We start from the raw sequence: 22,824 nt of genomic DNA on the forward strand, positions 1-22,824 counted from the left end.
GCGTGGGCCCGTCGACGGCGGCCAGCTCATTCCGTTTCCCGTCAATTATGGCCGCACCACAAATGGAACCGAACGCCACCGATTGCTTTGCTTGCTGCTCCTCCTCCTCCCCCCCAAAAGAGGCATAACAGCTCATCGATCCCCTTCCTCCGCCTCCCACCGCCGCCGTCGCCATGCCGGGGATCCAAGGAACCACCAGCCCTGACCACTTCCTCTCCTTCGACGATGACGACGGCGGCTTCGGCGACTTCAAGGTCGCCTCCGTGAATCACCTTTTCCCACCACGACAGCAGCAGGATGATGATGACGATTGGGGCGATTTCATGGTTAGCTCGATGGGATCCAATGGCCCGGTCGGATCCCCCTCCCCTCCGCCGGCCATCTTCGATGCGTTCCCTTCCGACCCCACGCCCGGCGACAAGATGCCGTCTAAGGGGGCTAAACTGTGGGAGAAGCCCAGAGGGGCGCTGCCGCTCTCGATCTTCGGGGAGGAGGAGGCGGACGAGCCTCAGACTATCGAGCCGACCGTTATCTTCTCGCCTTCTTTCTCTTCTTCGGGTCCGGTCAAGGATCGGAAGGGAGTCGTCGCTGGTGGAGAGCTGAAGGATCTGATCACCAGTCTCTATGGACTCGCTGCGCAACCGGAGGGCGGTCAGAAGACCGGCTCTTCTTTGGGGGAGGCGAAGGAGGAAGATTCAGACGAGAGCTCCTGGGAATTCAAGGAGGCATCTTCCTCTCCCAATTCAACGCTCAAGGTGATGGTTTTATTGATTATAGGGTGGATCGCGGAGGTTTGAGGTAGATGGTAACATACGATTGATCTTTCTTTCGACCTGAAGGTCTTTGTTGCCTCTATGTTTCTCAGGAAGATAAGGTGAAGTCCGGGTTCGACAGAACTGCAGCTTTGGATTTTGGCAATGTCGAGGTAATAACTATGAAGCCCCTCCTCTGCATTTCACCTCTCAGTCTTGCTTTGTTTCCTCTGTTTAACCACCATGGACATCTCTAGAGAGCTTTAAGGCCAGTAACGTTTACTATCTTGATTGTTCACCTCTAAGCATTACAAATTTGAAATTTTGCTAACAATATATGTAAAATTTGCTCTCTCTCTCTCTCTCTCTCTCTCTCAGAAATAAGTGCCTACCCGCTGCTGCTTGTTATCCCAAGCAGTTCAGCATCCCAACGAATATCATCCCATGTATGACCAAAAAAAGTGACTGCTTCATCCATTCTGACATTTTTACAAGAACTTTTTAGTTTGGCAACTGAAGTTTCAAAACTTTGAACCCTGAAATTTCAATTGTCTCAAGTTGGCTTATTAAGTTATCAAATCTGTCTTGATCACGCCGTAAAAATTTCATTGTCTTAATTCATGTATGAAATATATAACAGTTTATCTCAAATTACATCAATAACACAACAACATCAAGTACCATCTAAATTCTTGACCAACTAACCATTTACCCTTCCTGTGGGTGAAAATTGTTTAGGATAAAATCATTTTCGTCATTTTCCTGTTTGGAATTTAGATATGAGATGAATTCCATATCACCTTATTGTTGACGAGGTGGTGCAACATACAAGAAATAAGATTAGAGAACATGATTTAACTTGATCAAGTTGATCTTGCCTTATGATTTGCATCTCTTGTTGCGATCACCTCATTGGTCAATTAGGTTCCTCAGAAGATCAGGGTTTCTCAGTGGCGAACATTAACTAAGGTGTTATATTTATGATCTCTTAAATAAATTCTAGATAAGTGAGAAAGAGAAAAAGACAGTTATTTTACCATGAAAAGTTCTTATCCTCAATAATCCAGTGAGGATTTCTACCTAGATTTTAGATAATATTGGATGTTATGTGTTGAGGTTGATTGGGACACCTTTGAGAACTTTTGGAGTCAAGTTGAGAAATTTGAAACTTCTGGGGCTAAATTGAGACATTTGATATTTTTGAGATCTGAATGGAGACATAGGTCAGAGATTTGAAGGGTTAAACTTTCCCCCTTTCTTTAATATATAATTGTGATGTTACAATTATGCCATGAAGCTCATTCGAATTGGGTCAGGAGATTATCAGGAAGCAAATGGTCAGACTGGTGTTGACAGTAATGGGGGAGATAGTACTAAAATCAGTGACGGGCTTGTTTCTACTGCTAGTTCTCCCAAGAGTGTGCATGTTCAACATAAAATAAGCAATTCAAAAAATGGAGTTCATTGGTTTTCTAGCAAGGAAGGCTGGGAATTCAATAACAGTTTTCCTGAGAGTACAGCCACAATAACTTCAGAACAACAGGTTATTCTGCTATCCCTCTAGCTACCTGCCACATCAGTGTTCAAGATAATTATGGTTTTTGGTTGTATAGTATATTTACTGTGTTTTCCTTGTTCAGAATGGTGAAAAACTGCAGATTAAAGATGCTCAATTAAAGGTCCTAGAATCCACCAATGAGATTAAGGTTCGTATGACTAATACTGTGTATCATCACCTATTCTAAAACCCTCTTTTTAGTGGTTTTGCTCAAGCATCCTAATCTTCTCAATCTTTCTTTGTTTGTATGTAGACTTTATTTTTGATGAAGAACCTTCTCTCTGCCCAATGCAATGATATTTGATTTTGTAATCTCAGGAAAAGAGCAATGATATTTGATTTTGTAATCTCAGGAAAAGAGTGGCTTCAGCCATTTTCACGTTGGAAAAAAATAAAAAAACTTTTATCACTGCTTGAATTTGTAAAACATGCACGTTTGGATATGAATACTCATTGTTACCCATAACAGCTGCAAACCCTTCTTGAGAGTGCTAGAGAAATATGTTTCCAGGGCTAGTGTGGGATACGCTGGCTACTGTGCATCTCAAAAACCCAATATTAGTACAAGGCAACTACATTTGTGCATACATACGTATTTGACAACCTTCATTCATTTATTGTCCTTGATATAGTTTATTTAATTAGGTCCATAATGGCATAATCAGAATGCATCAAACATTGCAGCGATGTCAGTTGATATATAAAGCAGCTTTGTAATTTTTTTATTAGAAGAATGCTTCTCCATGTAGGATTTTACTGTTGGTCTGACTTTTAACTTGCTAGATCTAAGCTTCGTTCAGTTACCTACCTCACTGGTTTCTTTTACTACTTTTTTGTGTGTTTTAGATGACTTTTCCTTTTCCAGCTTAAAATGCATTTTTAACATCCATTCCCCAACCCTATGCTTAAATTTATGATCCTAAACAAAGATAATAAAAGCTGGTGCATAATAATTGCACATATTAATGCTTAAATACCATCATTGCTCACGTTTGCATATGGCAGTATAATTTAGTATAATTATTTAAGCGGCAACATTTGGCAAGACCTACCTTCTTTGTTTTGTAATTTTCAGGTTAATGGTAGCATCTGGGAAGCTAACCTTGTTGACTGGCCAATTCAATCCTATAATAACTTCAAAGAAGAAACCTATGAAAGGCCTTTGAGTCATCAAGATGAATTTTCTTTTGAGCTCGATATTGTTGGGAACACAACCAAGGATACAATTTCTGTTCCAATTCATGAAGTGAACAGAAACACTCATGATATGTTCATTGATGTTGGTAATGACAAAGCAGTTTTCGCAACTGATGCCACAAAGAATGAAAGTGAGATATATCAAAGAAACTCAGATGAGTTTACCTTCAATTCTGTCGTAGATTTTTATTGCAGATTGAAAGATGAATCAATATCCGTATTAAATTGCCATCTCAATGATATGAAGGTAAATGAAAGCATATATCTTCTTCTATGCTATTTCAGCAGGTTCAGTAACTGTAATGCTAATCATTTCAGAAATCTTATGATGTTACTTCTCTTTCTGGTGATCGAGTTAAAGCAGCGGAAATAAATGAGGAAATCAAGGTGAATTAAATAAATGAGGAGATCGTTTCACTTTTTATGCCCCCTATTATGCTTTTGACAAATTTGAGTTTGATTATGTTTCCTCATTTCTTCAGGAAGTTTATAAGAAACTAGAGGAAGCCAAGGGTTCTGGAAATGCTAATGTGGGAAAGCAACGATCAATGGAAAAATGTGTTAGCCAACTGCTTAAAGCTGTAGAAGAACTGAACTTTCAAGCTTTTGAGCAAGAATATCACCTGTCAGAAAGAATAATTTCAGTAAGCACACCTGAAACTGCATTATGCATACAAAAGTAGAAAATAGATCCATTGATTTGTTTCTGTTTTGGAATTGGACTACATGATATTTTTTCATTTCACAATTAGTCAAACGTTGATAGAATCTAATTGTTATGATTTATATCATCTTCATGGGGATTATTTCTTATTCTTTTATCCTTGAAATTATCTCATTAACAAGTAATGTCCTTTATTACTGATGGTCATTTGCTTGGGAAGTTCTATCTTTTCCCTTAATAATTATTTGCATGTGAAAGTTGAGTTTATCTTCCTATTGATTACCATCTAAAGCAAAATAAATCTATTCAACATGGGATATGAATTAGTGCACGAATGGTCCATTGAAATTGGTCATGATTTCAACATTTTGAGCAACTCTTTCAAATGAGAGAATCAATTCATTGGCTTGTTAGGTTCAACTACTAGCTAAAAATGATTATGCTCAAGCTGATAATAGCTTGGTTATTAAACTTTAATCCAACCATTCATGTGCAACTAACTAAACTGAGATTCCACAATCTCCCCTCACCTAGGACTTGGACGTCTCAACATACTCTTAAGTTCAAATCATAGTCTAAAACGAATTCTTAATTGGTAGCATGTGAGACCCATTCCAATGAAAGCCTCACCTACACAAGCAGCCCCTTTCAATTGGAATACCCCACAATTCTTAGGATATGGTGTGATTTTATACCAAACTGTGATAATTTGCCTAACTAAAAGAATTGATTCGTACACTCATCCATTCAAGATGTTTAAGCAATGTTGATTTCCTCATCAAGCCTTGTCTGCTTTGGTTTATCCTAATTTGATCCTAAAACCTTGTGCAACAATAGCTGAGGCCTTTACTAGCTCATCTAGCTGACAACTTGAAAACAATGTGGTGAGGAGATGCTTTAACACTTGACTTTGGGTAATTTCTTGTTGAAACAAAATGTTTTTTTGGTTCCTCAAGAAATATAATGTGGCAATTTGGTCCCATTGGCTACCAAAATGTTGGTGTATCAAAATATATGCTTGTCTAATATGTGTTGGGCCAAGGGGAACATTTCCTGACATAGGAAATTTGTAGTCTCATGGTTCTGCTGAATCATTTCAGTAGATTCTTAAGTTTCATTTTTACATGATGTTTTCAACAATGAACAGCAGAGCTATTAAACAAAACTCCCAGGCCTCTTCTAAGTTTTTTATTTTAGTGTATGTAACAAATTTTCTAGCTGAGGCAAATGAATTGGAAGGCTCAATGGGATTTGCAGATGCAATTAAGTTTGCCCTTATCTCTCTATTAAATGAACTTTTCAAGAATGATAATGAAAACTTGAAAGAAAAACCATTCGCATACTAATAGTTTGGGAACTTTGATTACATATATATTTTACCCATGATGCATAAAGACTACCAACACTGTTTCATAACTATTTTTCTTCAAGCAGGCAGGGAAAAACTTAAGTGCAGCAATCAAATTTCTCGAACATACCTCGTCGGTTCTGCATAGTATGCTGTTAGCATCCTTGGAGGAACAAAAAGCTTATATTCATGCATGGTCCGACATGGCTGCAGCTTGTGTTGAGGAGTTGTTGCATGGTGCCACAATATGGCAAGAATCAGTTCAATCACAAACCTTTGTGCAAATATTAAGTCAAGGTATGCTTTCTTGCTTCCTGAAATTAAATATGGTACAGATGGAACTTTTAGCTGTATATAGATCAACATAATTTGCAGGTTTGCTCTCACTAATAACTTTCCCATGATAACAATTTCTACCCTGCAGAATCTAAATATTTCATCGCCCTAGGAGAGATTTACAGAGTCGCGGAAGTACTAGGAGCTTCTTTGAAAGTCTATAAGCCTTGGTTACTATTAAATCCGGGCAACTACTCGAGCAAATTATTAGCTAGCTTGGACAAGTGTGCTGAGGCATGGACTCTGTATGGACTCGAAGAAGCTGTTAAAACCATTTCTGAATCCCACAATGTCGAACATGCTCATCTAGCTAAGACACTCCTAGCATCTGTCAAGACCATTCATGAGCTTGATCTCTCACGCCGTTCGTTTTCTGAAGGCAAAAAGATTTGTGGAATATCCTTGTTGTCCACAGAAGAACTACAAGGTGCTTTGCAGATGATTCTCAACTCATTGTGTGGTTTATCCATTTTACGATCTTTTGACTTATCTTCTTTCTCAATGCAACAGACCTGAAAATGGAGCAATGGCATGAGAAATGCTATTTTGTGAAGCTTGCTAATCTCTGGGCTAATCGGGTATGTTGTGAACCTCCTCAGTTGCCGTACGTACATGTCGGCTAGGTGGAGAATATAGAATGAGATTGGGCAGGAGTTTCTTGACTCGAAGTCGATCACTGCTGCGAAGAATGATCTCGAAAGAATTCACTTGGCATTCAACACAATGACCATCATTTTGCAGCATCAACATTCCTAGACGAGGAAGGGTAACGATCAATTCAACTTTGAGTTTGTAGGTCGGTTTATGTCCTTACGCTCAACTCTTCCTCTCTGTTGTTGTGATCTATTAACTGTAGAGATGTCTGGAGCGATTGCAATCTCCATTTTTTTTCTTTTGCATTCTTTTGGAAAAGAGAAGAATGATGCAGTGGCAGCACTTCATGTATGATGGAGGTTAAGTAATCTCACAGCAAGAAAGAGAGCTCAGAATGAGAAGAAGGAAAAAAACAATGGAAAAAATTATATTGAATAAAAGATGATAAACTTGGAAAGATTAAAAATCTCTTAATTGACAAGAATAAGTAGCACCCTTTGAGGCATTGAAAGAAAGGAGTAATTGTTTAAAATGAACAAACTATATTTGGAGATTTTCGATCGAAATTAGAATCTAACAATTATGTAAAAGAACTTTATAATCATCAATCATATCCATTTGTTAACTATCAACCAAACAATTGTTAATTTGCACTAATCCAAATGATTTTATCTTTCAAATGTCATGTAGGACTAAAAATTAATAGCTAAAACTACTCTAATTATTACAAAATTTAACGGCTTGAATTTTTTTTTACAAGTTACCTAGATGGCCCTTTAGTATGAAATAGAGTTGCACACATATTAATACCAATTTATCAAAAAAAACCCAAAAAAAATTATTGGGTCAAAAAATTCTTACTGCGTGTGTTTTATGCACACAGTCTCCCTCTATTTGTTCACTATTGAGCCCGAAATATTCACTTTAGCAAAAAAGTAAAATTTGTCATCCTAACGGTCTCATACGATTGCTTTCATGATCATATTGTGAGAAAGTAAATCGAGAAGCTACAGGATTACCAAGTTATTGCAAAAGTCATTGCAATTAAATCCAAGTTCAAAAGTATCACATAGAGAATGCAATTCTGGCCTAACGTATCTAAACCACGTCGTTAACACACGAGAAAAACGACATTATCTAGGATTACCACAAATTATAATATTGTAAGAACTTAATGGTAAACTGGATGGATCCAACTACTGAAATATATATGCCCAAGTTAATAATAGCACATCCATCTAAGCTTATATGAGTGGGCACATCTCGGTTTATCGGTTTGTTGGGGAAACTTCGAAACCAAACCAAAGTGTTTCAGTTTGAAAAGCACAAACTGAAACTAAAATGAAACAATTTTGGTTTGGCTTCAAACCAAATCAATATTATCAGTTTAGTTCAATTTGAAGCCATAAATTGTAAACTAAATAAATACAAACCAAAAACCAATCATAACATAATTTCCAAGAAATATATCTATAGAGAATAACACCAAAAATTTTGATGGTAATCTGAGAAAACAATGGAGCATCCACAAAGGTCGAGAAGAAGATGACATTTTTAGGGTTGTAAAGGACATGACTGACCTCGGAAGATGGCAGCGAGCAGGCTGCCACCGCCACTTAGTGTACATCCAGTCAGGTCTCCCGTTCTCCGACCAGCGGAATCCCTCGTCCAAGAACGGGCAGGAGGTCGACTCGTACAGAGGGTACGATTCATCCCACACCCACTTCCCCTCGAACCAATCACACTCCCCACCTCCTCCTCCGCCGCCCGCCTCCACGCAGCCGGCGCGACCTCGTAGTGATCGGAGCGAGCGACACGAAGAAGAGCAACGAATATTGGGGCGGCGCTCGCGATGAAGACACCCAACGTGCGCTCCAAGGGCTTCACCTGCCTCCCAATCGGCCGCACCGCGTCCCACCGCTCTTCCAAATCTCCTCCGTCGCCGCCTCCGGAACTTCTCTTCTTGGACGGGAACTCAGGAAGCGACGGCAAGTCCGTAACGGAGTCGGAAATCTCCATGCCACCGCCCTAGCCGGCTCGCCGTCGTCGGAGCTCGCGGGTGCTGCGATTTGGGAACCGAAAGCATCGAGAGAGAATGAAGAAATAAAAGGCAAATAATAAAATGAAAAAATATTAATTACGGAATGGCGCGGGACGGGGAAAGCAAAATGAAAGGCTGATATTGATGGGGCCCGTTCTTTGGGGTTAGTTACAACCGGGTAAATTATGCAGGTCCAGAACCGGGTAAATTGATGGGGTTAGTCGAGGAAAGACACACAAGTAATTGTTTTTTTAAAAAAATTTTGTATGAATGAAGTGAATATACTTTTTATAAATTTGATAGAAATGTTTATTTAGTTATATTAGATATTTTAATTTAATAACAAATTTAAAATAAAATTTAAACTTATTTAGTTATATCAATTGTGCTCCTTTAATTGCACCAACTAATACATTATTAGTTACACAAGATCTATTCAAGCATGAGATAAGGATAATGACGATAGATTGATAATTTTATTGGACCTATTTGATTCAATTAAGATATTGGTACTCCACATAACAAGTTGGACCCATAAGAAAAGAGGAGATTGGACTCGGTATTTGAGTTTAACATGAACAATCATATATGGAGTTAGAGGCTGCTTTGAAATCGAATTTAGAATCTGAAGGTGTTCAAGAGTTGGAGACAGAACCATGAGAGATCTTCACGAAGCATGTCTGGAGTCAAAGAATATTTGAAAGGCGAGGGTGTAGAACTGAATAATAAGGGAAAAGTAATTGAAAAGTAACAATGATCATTATGGATGAAGATTTCAGATGACCATTAAAAAGTAACAATGATGGTTGCCAACTATTACAAAAGAAGAATTTAAGCGTCATCAAGCATGTCGTTATACACAAAAGTTATATTTAAAAAAAAAAAAAAAGAAGACAATCAACAACTTAAAAAGGAAGTTCAATTCTTATATAATCATGTTCACATTTCGTACATTTTTCCATTATATTTTCTTCTATATTATTTCTATTATTTGTATTATTCTCTAATCTAATCTGACTTAAACATTGGAGAGTCCTCATTAGGACTAGATCGATACCCTCTAATTTTGTGTTGATTTTAAATGGAAAAATCTTATTATTTTGATACGTTGGACAAAGGATCATTTCAGCTATCAACATTCAAGGAGTACACGACTGAGAGCTATCATAATTTTGTCCTATCAAATATATTTATTTATTACTAAGACTTTATTTAATAAATTAATTTAGGATCATGAATTTAATTTTTTATATATGTATGTAAATGTAGGTAACTTAATATTAATAAATTTTCATCATTATTTGCCCAACAACTCAACAAGATCTCACTTTAAGCTCGATAAATCTTTTAATAAATAAATTTAAATAAAATCAATTAAAATAAATAAATAAATAAGCTTTAATGTTAAAAAGGTTCTACAATTAGATTTATAAAAGGGCTTTTGTTAAAAACAATAAGAAACCTGAGGACTGAAGTGATACTGCATCACTCCTTCAATAGTTAGCCGTCCGATTAAATGATGACATGATCAAACGGTTCATCTCCATCGGTGAGCCCTAATCCGGCCACGACAAATAGCAACGGCCCTACTCCGCCGCGCTCCTGGTGTCTTCTTCCTTTCTCCGGCGGCGAGACTGCACGAATCCGATCGGAGGAAGGCGTCTCCATGGCGAGCAACCCGTCGCAACTTCTACCTTCTGGTTACTTCCTCTTTTCTCGTTTCCGATCGCTCGCCTTGCTTCCGGATCTCTCATCTCTCTTGCGTTCCTTGCAGAGCTCATCGACAGGTGTATAGGGTCGAAGATTTGGGTGATCATGAAGGGAGATAAGGAGCTCGTTGGAACCCTCAGAGGATTTGATGTCTACGTTAACATGGTGCTGGAAGATGTTACTGAATAGTAATGCTCACCTCATACTCATTCTTTGGATACTGGTGCTCGATCTTTTTTCAGCGCTTCTAAGTTTTTTCTTAGCAACTTCTAGGTTGATTTTCCTGAAGATAGACCTTGGTTCTTTCACCCACATGAACTCCATTTTTTTTTTTAACTTGTAATAGAAATTGAATAGAGTAGTGTTTGTGAACCTGACATTGGATGGCGTAGTAAAGACTGTTGCTTGAAGCAGTATAGCAAATATGCTTCTTTCAAACTAGAAAACCTGGAAGTATTGAGATCTTATACAAAGATAATTCTGCAACTCGCTGATAGCTCTTCTGATATCTTTAGAAGTTCACCAGCTCTTATCAATTACACACATCTAAGTGCACAGTTGAAGGTAAATCACTAAAGTTATCAATGAAAATACTCTTTGAAAGAATGGATATGTAGGTAATTCAACCCAATGGCTTAAAAGACAGGTAGTTGAGACCCTCAAGCTGGTGGTACTTGCAGGTTTTGCACTTGTCTGTTGCTTATCAATTTGAATAGTCTTTTTTTTTGCTTCTTTTGTTTGATGCTTTTAGATTGAGAATCACTGGGCCCTTGTCTTAATTCTTCTAATGGTAATGTTCAATGAAATTTCTACTGCAGTGAAATCACATCTGAGGGACGTAGGATAACGAAGCTTGACCAGATATTGCTAAATGGAAACAATATTGCCATTGTAAGCAAGCACCATCTCATGATGTTATAGTTATTGGTTACCTCATATTTATCTTGTTTTCAGCATTAGTTTATTTAAATGTGTGAAAGAAGGATACATTTATATAATCTTATTTTAGCCTTTAAACTCACATCTTATATAACTTGATGCACCCTATACTGTTCATCTAAGCACATCTAAGAGCTTAATTTTTCTTGCTTTCTTATTTTTGTTTATTTGGAAATGGATAATTCAATGTAGCAATGTATAACAAGTACATAAATTTGGGACTAGTCAGGTTTCTCAGAGCTTTCATTTATTATATTTTTAAATATGTTGAACGAAAATTGAAATATCTTTATTTATCAAGGGATTTACAACAACCCCTTAAAGAGTTGGCTTTCTTCCATATGTGGCATTTTCCTTCTAGAGAAGCTGTTTTTACATTTGCGAAAGACAATGTAAACATGTACAAATGTTGAAATGATACTTTGTTTTGTAGAGAGTAGGAAGCGAGGATTGTTGATAGTCAATTTGGGTAATTGGTCACTAAACACTTCAGAAGCAAGTGGCATAGAGAATGTGAATAAGAAAGGACATTAAAGAGGGGGGGGGGGGGGGGGGGGGGGGGGGGGGGGGGGGGGGATGCAAGAACAAATATTTACACAAATTTAACATGACTTATTTGTCGACGACCATGATTTTGCGGAGAGAATTTTTATTGTGGTGTTAATACATCATCAATCATTACATGCACACCACAATATCATGGGATGGTTGGCTTCTCCTTTTATGGAGCAAGGTTTGTAGGTGTATACGTATATTGGATCCTGCAAGATATAAACATTTAAATTTAGGTAGTCCGAAGATTATGAGTTTGGGTAAGCATGTGGTTCAATCGAGTCTGTCAACTCGGAAGGTTTCAAACTTACAGACTCACTTGAAGGTTTTGGTCGAAATCATTCAGTTTTGAAACTCCATTAGTGTGGCATTCTTGTATGATTGTATCCCTATCACACTGGGAGCTCCACGGCCAGCCCCTGCTAGCTTATCAAGGTTCGATAACTCCTACATTTTCCTACATTATTGCCTCTCAGTCAGATTCTTGCATCTAAATGAAAGAAAGATACTCAGCCATTGGATTTTTCTCCCCCCTAGAGGATGAATTAGATTACTTGCATATGTAGTTTTGAATGAGAATCCATCCCTGTAGGCCTTGTTCAATCCTTGATTCCCTAATTAGATGCAGGGTATTATTGTTATGTTTTGTTGCTTCCTAAGGTAGTAAACTTGTGATCATCAGGATTGTATAGAGCTAAATTATCTCTACAACATGTTTTCTACCCTTTGATTTCAGAATTATAATTATTTGGTTTTCTTACCATTCACCAACTATCGTATTATATATATATATGTATATATACTTACATTGGATTGTCATCGGTTTGTTATGCAGCTGGTACCTGGTGGCTCTCCTGATCCAGAATAATACTAGGATCTTTATTTTTTGGAAAATGATCCAAAGTTGTGGGATAATCAGTACATTCTCATCTAACTATTTTTGTAAGTTCATGTAATCTCTTTTGTTTTGATTCTCTTGTAGTCTACACTGTAGTTACTGCTCGATATTTTATGTATCAAGACTTTAAATGATACTGCTCGATTCTTTAATCACTGTCTCTGCGGGTGCACAATTGTGTGTGAAAACAAGAATCTTATCCGGATGAAACTAAATTTTGCTAAAGTATGTTGAAATATTGAATAAATTCTTGGATTTTTTTTTATTATTTATGTGAGGACCTTGTTCTCTCAACTCCCTGTTTAGTTGTACTCAGGCTGATTGAGTTGCATATTGCCTGGTTAACCTAGTCCAGTCTGCCCCCATTTGCCAGTTGCTCGGCATGTTCAACTCATTTGATCTATGATATGATCCACGCTTGAAGTTTATAATTTACAATATTATTATTTATGATTCTATTTTTAATGTTTAAAAGAACAATGGTAAGTAAAATGCTCTGGAAAAAAAATCAGTATTAATGTATCAAAATTTAGTAGGTGACTGCTACTTGAGCCTATGCTGGAACTCTCTCTGATAGCGTATTCAGAAATGCCGATCGGATTGTTTGTTACAGCTAAAGACCTTTCCATTTCAACTTTCTCAGAGTTCATCTTCCCCTCCAACTTAGTTATATGTAAATGAACATCTTCAAGTTCGTTTCGTGAAGAGTGCATTCTAGTAACAGACAGTATGATCTGAATCAGCATCAATCGTTCCATCTCAAGGAAGTCATCCATTAGGCCTAATATATGAACAGCATCAGTCGTTCTACTGTTCTGCTGCTCAATTCCAATTCTAGTGTTCGTTCTCATGTGAACATTCTCAGCGAGGGTAGCAAGACAAGACATATGAATTAAACGAATCAAGAGGAACAAAGAGCAGTCAGAGAACTGACAAAGTCAATTTAGTCAACAAAAAAAAAACATCAAAAATGTTGAACAACAGCATGCTCAAGAAACATCATAGCAAAGTCGTGATAAGTAGATAGATGTGTAATTCACTTTAAAGCAATTCAATTGAATCTATAACTCCACTTTAACAATTGCAAATAAAGAATTGAAACCGAGTTCAAAAATCAAACTCGGCAACCAAAGTAGACTTACATGCTTGATCTAGTAAAGCTTTGATAAAATGTTCCAATCAGTTTTTCCAGTTGATCTTTTGTCAGACAGAAGATGATTCATGTTCTTTAGACTTTTGGACGCCCACCCAGCGAGCATAATCAACCCACCTGTTCAACATAGAATTTGAACTTCAACTCATGGTGAAAACACCAGGCAGCAATGTTGAAAATTTTGACTAGGGTGCTCAACAGGATTAAATTGGTTGCTGATTTTAGTTATAAACCCCAACAGAACTATCGTGTGGATCATAATGAACAACCAGAAAATACCTCTTTAGCTCTTGGTCTATTCTCTTCTATTTCCACTTCCACTTGGATAAACGTAATAGCAAATTGATTATTTTAATTTCTTATGAATGCTTATTGCAAATGTGCTAGGAAATTATTTTTATATAGTAGTTTATGTATCATTATGATTTTTCATAAGTAGATTGTTATCTTAAACGGATGTAATAAATAGGTAACCAGACCAATTATTTTGGGCCCCTAACAGATTATTAGCTTGTTCAAGATGATATCCGGATGGAACTGCAATTCATTTTTTAGTTTGGCATCTGGTTTTAAAATATTTATTTACCAAATGTAAATTTAAGAGGGGACTTACAGCAGGGATCCCAAAAATGTGTTTCCTGTACGAACTGCAAAGCACAAGGCACTGAGTGCTAATTTTTGGTTGTGTAGCAGGGGCTCTAAGATACGTTGTTCAATGACACCAGCCAACACTTGGTACCTGTTGAGAGTTCAAATTTGGTGTCAGCAAATCAAATTGAGTAAATTGATATTAGAAATTGAGTAAATTGATATTTAGCCAGCCAATCCTTACAAGTGACCATGAGATTAAAAATTGAGTAAATTGATAGAGCAGAATCAAAATGGTATTGTTTGCTGGAAGTTTGGAATTAAGTCTTATAAATATTGCTTCTATCCGCCAAGAGAAATTTGTAAATGCCTAAAAGAGTGATTTTGTTAAAATAGTACTATCGCACAGAACAAAATCCAAAAGGTGTATATTGATTTCAATCATATTTGGTAGCATAATTCTTTGGCAACACTGTTGTTGACTTGGATGACAATAAGCAAGCATCCATATGATCACAAGATTTTCATTTGCAAATTTCACATCGTGCATGTGACTATTAGAAATTTATTCCAAGTGTGTGATTGACATGTGAAAACAATTTTCCCATAAAAGAAGGAATTTTAGATCCCAAAGATTAGGGACATACCTATAATCAAGGAAATAGAGAAGAGGATTGAATTTAATTCCATTCATTTTTCTCTAATTTTATTTCCACCCAAGTCAGTTGAAACTGGAGGGAAATGAAATTTACAATTCTCACACGATAAGTAATGACGAGTATTCCACTCCCTTCAATCCCATCTAAGCCAACAAGGTCAATCAAGCAGAGTGAAAATGAAATAATACAATTCATTTATTTTCCCTTTTCTTCACTTAAACTATTTTACTTCTCTTCTATTTCCTCACAATCAAGTAAACACAACAGATCATTTGCTTCCATAGGGTATATAGAAATCCCATGAAACAAAAAGAATTCAGGTTACATGATCTGGAAGTATCTTGTCCATATTGCAGGAATCAATATGAGAAAAAAAAATGATGTGAACCTCAAAAGAAAACCACAATTATTAAGCTCTGGTGTAAAAGATTTGAAACTAAAATTTAAATCTAGCAATTAAGATACAACCATAAGGAGTTGTATTAACTCACTGATGCTGTCTAGCTACTGTGGTTGCTAAAACTAGAAATCCTTTTCTCTCAGTCATTCAGATGATTTGAGAAACAGTTATATTGATAAGTGTGTCATAGTAAATGAGCAGGTTCTCAAGTCAAAACAAAACAACATAAGCCAGAAAAGTTTGGGATTTATACCTAAGATTGCTTGAAATGGCCATGTAGACACCATAGGCGACACTGGTAGATAAGATAGGCACATCCTCTGCCTCTATTTCAACATCCTTGTCCATTGCCTGCCTGGCCTTGATTAAAGCATTGGTTACACCAGTCCCAATCTGTAAAACATCCAATAGCACCCACCAACAGATTTTAACCGACAATGTTCAAGGAATTTTTCTGAAATTCCTCAATGTAAATATCTCCATGTAAGTAAATCCAATGTTCAAGGAAACACAATTTTTTCTGAAATTTCTCAATTACGTATAGAATTTTCCCCTTGAGGCACACTTGCCGATATTAAAGTCCTACTTCATGGTGCTATACAAGGAAACATGAGAAGATGAAATAAAATAATTTACAAACTTAGAAGTATTGGTAAAGATGCATACTTTTGATAGCTTTATAACAAGCAAAGACATAATAGGTTGCTATCGGCCTTGAGAAAAAAAAGATTGAATATTTTATGAAAATGTCCAAAATGAGGACAAATATACCATACCAGGGAAGCACCAGTCCCAACAACAAAAAGCTTTGAACCGTTTCTCTGCAAAAGGGGTGGAAAAATTTTAAAAAATAATTTAATGGTCAAGCTTAAAGGAAGGACGCATTGGTTAGTCAAGACAAAGTCAATCATAACCAACTAATCAAGAAATTCAATAGTATACCACAATTGCACCGACTCTCTGCAAGAATGAATACGATGTTCCAGCTAAAGCAATCTGATAAGAAAATAATTCATATTTACTCATAGAGTCAAAAGTATTTATAAACAATTCATATTTACTCATAGAGTCAAAAGCATTTATAAACAAGTATTTACTTGAAAAGCATTATCAGGACAGCTATAGAAGAACTTTGCAATTGGTCCAGTGTTCAACTGAAGAGGTGCTCGTAGTGATACTGTCGGAGCAGGAAGCCACACGAGCATGAAATCAGCAACTATAGCCATTACCTAAGCAACATTAACAATTTATTCATAGTTCCACCTATATGAACCTATCAGCATTGAGCACACTGTTAAATGTGCAAAACATGCAAGAAACTCTGCATTTTAAAAGTTAGTGAGACAGTATGTTCAAAAAAGTTGCTTACACAAGCACAACCAAGAATGTTATGATCGTAATGGAGGTATTTAATGACCACATGATATGAGGCTGTTAATGTACATGGATAGTAGAAAAGTAGAACATAATAAAAAGATGAAAATATGCAAGAAGATTTTGAAGATATCAATATTTCCTGTTTAAATTAAGTTTGCAAGTGATTCAAACTTCAAGATGGTCCACTAAACAAAGAAGGATTAATAAGAGGTAAGGCTCTGAACTAAGCTTACAACCTGTTGTTTGAATATACCACAGAGCATTTACATATCAAGATCCATGATCACAATCTTTACAACTTCCAGATTGCTCCATGTTTCTGGCAGTCTACTTAAGTATTCTGGTGACTTGGCCTTTATATACCACAACAAAATACAGGATTGAAGGAAAACATATTGAATCAAGAGAAACCAAGGATAAAGATGAAAACGAACAATGATAGATACTTGAACACTTTCATATGATAATGAACTAGAATGAAAAGTTAAAGGGTTAATCGATAAAAATGGAAATTGAGGCCTGCAACAATGTTAATTAAAACTTGTAACAACACATCAACCTCTAACGATTATAATCAGGTTGTCTACAGTTCATTGAGTGTCAATTTATTCAGATGACATATAATGTGAGTCTGTTTCATAGTTAGATACCATGTGACGTCACCATGTTTCTTAGAAACATCAGTTTTTGGTTACTTTTAACATCTAACTGTCAATTTAATTGAATTATGTAGATATTTTAGTATTTGACTTTGAAATAGAACATGTGGGCATGCCATATATACTGATTGATGATAAAATTGATATCGTTCCAAGTTAATCTATCTATATAATTTTAACAAATCTTGTTTTCTTTATAGCTGTTATTTACCTCAAAGCTTCAACTATTTTTTACTTTTTAGGAACTAGGCCAAAGTTAATCAGAGATTCATCATATTTTCAGTACTGTTCCACTCTAGATAACTGACTCAAGCACATGAATTATAGAATTGGGTTCTCCAATTTTGCATCAATCACATATCTACTAACATAAAACTGAATTATTCCATCTAGTAGATAATCCACAAAACCATGTTAAACTCCACAAAATGATTCTAAAATTCAATCTTTAGGCTGTGTGCCCTATGAGGAAAAAGGAAGGGAAAAAATAACACAGGGAACAGCTTTTCCTCTATGTTATGTGAGGAAACAGAGGGAGGGAATGAGATGGCTGTGGAATTGCTTCCGCCGAAATTGGGTGGGAAGGCAATTTTAGTGGAATGAAACTAATTAAGAAAAAAAATTGAAATCAAATTTTAAATTCTTCCTTAAAGTTTTTTAAATAATCAATTTAACAAAGTAGAGAATCCTTCTCCTGATTTCTATCCTTCAAAGGAAATCTGAAGGATCAATTCTTTATCCTTCCAATTAACATTTTCCCTATCATCACTTCCCTCCCTTCGACTTTCTTCCCTCTAGGAAACACAATCTAAGCAAACTAAATAGCATATATTAAATTGCCAATTTAGAGCCCTAATATATAGAGAATTGTAGCAGCCCCAGATGAGGCAAGGAAATTGTTATAAGCATCTGTATAACAATATAAATTTTGTAGTTCATGCATCTAACTTTTTCTACTCTTCATCCTTCTAGTCTTCATTGCTTCCCTTTTCCTCTTTTAGCAAAGACTGACTTCATAGCTCATCTAGCCTCCACGATCATCATCAACAACCTCCTGTACCCATAGTTAGTAAAGGTGCTCGCCTGGCTGCGCCTAGGCGCAACTAAGTGAGGCTCTTGCGCCTGATTGCCTTAAGTGTGTGCCTTGTAATAGACAACAAGCGCGCTTGAGGCATGATTTTTCTTGCCTCATTGAAGTGAGACGTACAGATACAAATCAAGCCCAAAATAAACTTTTTAAAGCTCGATCCATACCTTTGAATACCCTTTTAATTAATTACATAACATGCATGCGACATTTATTTCTCTACTTGTGAATGAAACTGGAGTGTTTGTGAATATGTAAGTATAAATATTTAAAGAAATATTAAATAAATTTATTATAAGAATTAAAATTAAAATAATTTTTGTTTTGTGTGAAGCTTCATTCCAAAAGAAGAACTAAGTTGAAGTAAAAAAGACTAAATGATTTAGTTTTTATTAAGTATAATAGGGCTTTGAGGCATCGTTATGATATGCGTGACACTGTCGATCCTATTTCTTTGGATGAGATAGACAATAGCAATGAATGGTTGATGGGGGGATTGAATGATAACACTAATGAAGAAAATAATTTAGTATTTGATGATGACAATTTAACTTGGAGTGAAGTTACCGAGCTTCTAGAGTTGGTGAAGATGCCTAAATTTTAGATCTTGAGTTTTCATCTTCTTCAAAAGAAGTAAGAGCGACTACATTAAAAGGAACTAAGAGAAATCTTCTACAAATCAATTTATTGATGAAGAGGAGGAAGAAATTGGCCTTAAGGAAATTGATGAAGATTCAGTTATACAAATTTGAAACATTTGGTCATGATGATAATGAAATGATTGAGGAAGATGATGAAGATTTTGATGATTTAGATATTTGAAGTTTTTTTAAAAATTTGAATTATGCGTATAACATATTTATTTGCTAGTGAATTTTAGATTTACATTATTGTTTACTATTTTATAGACTATAGTTTTGTTAGTGAAATATTTTGGCAAAAATTTCTTATATATGTTTAAATTGTAAAAAATTTATACCCAGAACATCTTATTTCGATAAGACATGCACCTCACCTTGCGCAGTGCGTCTCAGGCCCCATAGCACCTATGCGTTTTTGGTGCGCCTTGCATCTTAAATAACTATATATGTACCTACATGACTGCAGGTCTATTTTTTATGACTCAGACAGTTATCTTATTTCTTGTCTCACACCCACAAAGGTTCTCCAACTCCAATCACATGATCAAAAGTATTAAGAACTGCATGTTCCACGCATGCTATATAATAACAGTCAAATGCTACCGATTTGCACTTACAATGTGGTTAAACCAGTAAGTTTCATGTAGCTATGCAGTTGATTTATGTAGTTGTGTAGTTGTGTTCTATAATCCATATGTATGAAGAATATCAAGAATCATGTGAATTGGAAGTAATATAAAGGACACCAGTTTACAAATCCAACATTAATTTCCTTCTATTATCAATATAAAAATTGATGCCCTTCTGTCCATATGGACACCTGCAAATTGGTATTCTGCCAGCCCAAAGATTACTAGATATCAGCAAGATTGCTCTTGTTATCAAGTCTACAAACTATCCCATTGCTTGTAACATATCCTTTGAGAACTTATAGGACGGGTTGTTTTCCTTCCAAGTCATTTTGTGACTAATTTGGTTCCATCCTACTTCAACAATATAGTATGTAAGAAATTTAGATCATAACTCAAAAGGTGAATCATCCTCATATGAAGGTAAAAAAGACTAATTAGCTGAGCCTTTAATCAAACTAAAAGGAAATATCATGACATAAATCATACCACATCACAGATAACGAAATCCAATTCCTTAATAAAGTTCTCTCTGCGACGCTCCCACTCAGCGGCTGTCTGAAATGGGTAAGCTCATATTAGAAATAGAGGAAGTCAAAGATCATTATAAAAAAAAGATATGCGTACATGAAAAAAAATGTGAAAAATAAGATGGTGAAGATTCTACAAAAGGAAAAGTCATTACAAACATTAACATTTGTTATAAATGCTAGACAGTAAATGTCATGACTAAAACACATGATTCATCCACAAACTCAGCTAAAATATAAAACGTATCAGAAAACTGATCCTTCAACTATTTTCAGTCACTATATGTGCGTGTGTATAGCAAAAAATATAGGCAAGGAAAAACCATCAAACCAATGGCAAGAGCGCTTGCAGTATCTAAAGCAATTTCTGAAGATTAAGAATAATTACTCCAGACTGTGATGCCGGAATATTATTCTGTACCCTTCCAAAACAAAATCCTTCATTGGACTAACTATTTCAAGCATTTTATAAAAAATTCCTTGTAAGAAATACAGCCTAAAACCAACTTAGAGAAAATAAGTATACAAACTATCAGCTAATTTAATAAGAAAAATTCATAAAAATTATTTAAAAAATCCTTTGCGAATGGTAGGGTGGAGGGGAGGAATAGGGAAAGGAACAAGAAAAGTTCACTAAAAGATTGTTCCTCAAACTTTTTCGTTACTTTACCTCCCGGATCCTCTCCCTCCTATTCAAGAATCATTCATCCAACTAAACAGGCTATGATACCTACATCACGAGGAAATAGAAATGTGAAATTGGTAAAAATGAGTAGAAGGAAGTAGTCAAAGCATGAATGGTAGAGCATAATGTCTAATAGAAAAAAATTGACCATGTTCTGATGTTCATACTTGGTGAAGATAATAGATCCACAATAACAGAGACCAAAATTTAGGAAACAACAGCCATCGAGAGCTCCGATGCTTTGCTTAAGGGATTGAACATAGCACCTTAGTGAAGACGCCGACGCCACACTCCATGGCGACCTTAGCCAAGAAAAGGTCGTCAGCAAGGAGTCTCTCCTTGAATCCCCCAAACTGGAGCAGCCACCGGAAGATCGGCGACCTCTCGAGCTCAAAGAACCGCCGCACGATCAACCCGGGGATCCTCCCATTCTCAATCGCGGAGGCCAAGTCCTTGGGGAGGCTCTCGATCGTCCTCTCGGCCTTCGCCAGCACGAGCAACGCCTCGGCGCGGTTGTTCTTGCCCGAATCACCACCCTCCCCTCCGTCACCCCCGCCACCACCATGCCCGCCGTCGCTGCCTCCGTAGCCTCCTCCGCGGCCGGATCGCGCAACGACGTGGCGCCGGGAGGTGGAAGATAACGAGATCCGGAGGCGACAGGGCGGGGGCGAGGGGGCGAGGAAGCGGACGGCAGAAGGTGCGGCGACAGCGCGGCGGGAGAGGTAGTTGGAGGATGGGAAGCGGAGGTTGGAGGGGGACGCGGCGCCGCCTGGAGCCGCGGCCGCCATGGTCAGATCGGAGGAGTTAGGTACGGAGGAGGAGGAGTGAGTGGCTGGAGCGATGGGGCTTGATGGAATATTTATAGTCAACGCTTAAGGTGGGTCAGTAGGGTTGGTGTGAGAGAGTGCGCGCAATTTTTCTACGGCTCAACCGGTGAACCGATTTCAGACCGGACCGGACCCACCGACCTTTGCAGTTAAACCCGACAAATATTCAGATTTGGCATCTGCCAACAAAATATTTCAAATTTAAACCTCTCTCTTTGAAAATTTTCACTCGAAGCATCCGCTAAATTTGTGAAATAATTTGAAGGATTACAATTTTAGTAATTTTATAGTGAGGGAATTTGGTGAACTTTTAACGGATTAAGCAAAAAAAATTAGTTTTAGCTTTTCTAAATAAGAAAATACACATTTCTTTCCATTATAAATAAGTAGATAATTATATAATTTAGGTAAGAATATCACAATATGTCAATTAAAACTTGAATATTATATATTTATGATGGAATCTTGATTATGAAACGTTTTAATTTAATAACAAAATCCTTAAAATCATATTTTAATATATCTAGTTTAATTTTAAAATTACATTGATTGATCATCGTACTTTAGCGGGCCCTTGCGTCTCATCGAACCAACCGAAGGGTATGAAATCCGTGTAGGTTATTGTCAAGTTACTATTACACTCGTTAGCTTCGCCGACTCGACCCACTTGGTCCAGCCCGTCCACAGCAGTCAGAGAAACTTGGGACCCACATCCATCTTGCCAATTAACAAAAGAGTAGAAAAGTCACGTAGTCGATAAAGGTGGCTCCGACTGTTTCCTTGCACAATTGCGGTCCCACACTTGTCTGCCGTTTTACAGAAAACGTAATTTTTCCGTGGCAAAAAAGAATCAATAAGAAGAAATTTAGTGGGGCCGTGAACACGCGTCTTGCGGTGATTGGCTGTGATTATGTGCATGGTCGGCCATGGCATGTATGCCGCTCACATCACATGCATATCCGTTTTCCCGCGCGAAAACAGAGGGAGATCCATCGCCGGT

General features: G+C 36.9%; 3 protein-coding genes across 5 annotated transcripts; 2 read left to right on the plus strand and 1 right to left on the minus strand.

Annotated features, from left to right (window-relative positions):
* The first annotated feature begins 90 nt into the window (after positions 1 to 90).
* LOC141841009 (uncharacterized) lies at positions 91 to 6,747 on the plus strand. Of its 3 annotated transcripts, XM_074729124.1 has the most exons (10): positions 91 to 755; positions 866 to 925; positions 2,080 to 2,295; positions 2,393 to 2,458; positions 3,386 to 3,754; positions 3,826 to 3,894; positions 3,990 to 4,151; positions 5,606 to 5,816; positions 5,944 to 6,282; positions 6,366 to 6,747. In XM_074729124.1, the coding sequence occupies exons 1-10, from the start codon at positions 174 to 176 to the stop codon at positions 6,476 to 6,478; spliced, it is 2,187 nt and encodes a 728-aa protein (XP_074585225.1). In that variant the 5' UTR covers positions 91 to 173; the 3' UTR covers positions 6,479 to 6,747. The 3 variants fall into 3 exon arrangements, with proteins under 3 accessions (XP_074585225.1, XP_074585226.1, XP_074585227.1); XM_074729125.1 differs by lacking the exon at positions 2,080 to 2,295; XM_074729126.1 differs by lacking the exons at positions 2,080 to 2,295; positions 2,393 to 2,458.
* Positions 6,748 to 10,039: 3,292 nt separating this feature from the next.
* Positions 10,040 to 12,741, plus strand: LOC141842331 (sm-like protein LSM5). The gene is made up of 4 exons (XM_074730541.1): positions 10,040 to 10,190; positions 10,265 to 10,388; positions 11,019 to 11,091; positions 12,527 to 12,741. Exons 1-4 carry the CDS (start codon positions 10,157 to 10,159, stop codon positions 12,557 to 12,559), a joined length of 264 nt encoding a protein of 87 aa, XP_074586642.1. The 5' UTR covers positions 10,040 to 10,156; the 3' UTR covers positions 12,560 to 12,741.
* An 850-nt stretch (positions 12,742 to 13,591) lies between these two features.
* Positions 13,592 to 21,806, minus strand: LOC141839113 (protein RETICULATA-RELATED 4, chloroplastic-like). The gene is made up of 8 exons (XM_074726776.1): positions 21,264 to 21,806; positions 20,272 to 20,340; positions 16,487 to 16,618; positions 16,332 to 16,385; positions 16,166 to 16,210; positions 15,643 to 15,782; positions 14,356 to 14,481; positions 13,592 to 13,859 (listed from the first exon to the last, which is right to left on the minus strand). Exons 1-8 carry the CDS (start codon positions 21,783 to 21,785, stop codon positions 13,793 to 13,795), a joined length of 1,155 nt encoding a protein of 384 aa, XP_074582877.1. The 5' UTR covers positions 21,786 to 21,806; the 3' UTR covers positions 13,592 to 13,792.
* Between the last annotated feature and the right edge of the window lie 1,018 nt (positions 21,807 to 22,824).

Source organism: Curcuma longa, chromosome 11 (assembly GCF_044706935.1).
Source record: "Curcuma longa cultivar G26 ecotype Majalengka, Jawa Barat chromosome 11, ITB_CL_G26_1.1, whole genome shotgun sequence".
Taxonomy (NCBI): Eukaryota; Viridiplantae; Streptophyta; class Magnoliopsida; order Zingiberales; family Zingiberaceae; genus Curcuma; species Curcuma longa.

Coding starts and splice junctions, on each gene's coding strand:
- LOC141841009 (XM_074729124.1), top strand. CDS start 174: ATGCCGGGGATCCAAGGAACCACCAGCCCTGACCACTTCCTCTCCTTC. Junction 3,755..3,825: donor GCCATCTCAATGATATGAAG/GTAAATGAAAGC, acceptor TAATCATTTCAG/AAATCTTATGATGTTACTTC. Junction 4,152..5,605: donor TGTCAGAAAGAATAATTTCA/GTAAGCACACCT, acceptor TTCTTCAAGCAG/GCAGGGAAAAACTTAAGTGC.
- LOC141842331 (XM_074730541.1), top strand. CDS start 10,157: ATGGCGAGCAACCCGTCGCAACTTCTACCTTCTG. Junction 10,191..10,264: donor GTCGCAACTTCTACCTTCTG/GTTACTTCCTCT, acceptor CGTTCCTTGCAG/AGCTCATCGACAGGTGTATA. Junction 11,092..12,526: donor ATGGAAACAATATTGCCATT/GTAAGCAAGCAC, acceptor TTTGTTATGCAG/CTGGTACCTGGTGGCTCTCC.
- LOC141839113 (XM_074726776.1), bottom strand. CDS start 21,785: ATGGCGGCCGCGGCTCCAGGCGGCGCCGCGTCCCCCTCCAACCTCCGC. Junction 16,386..16,486: donor GTCCTGATAATGCTTTTCAA/GTAAATACTTGT, acceptor TTTTCTTATCAG/ATTGCTTTAGCTGGAACATC. Junction 13,860..14,355: donor ACATTTTTGGGATCCCTGCT/GTAAGTCCCCTC, acceptor TATGTTGAACAG/GTGGGTTGATTATGCTCGCT.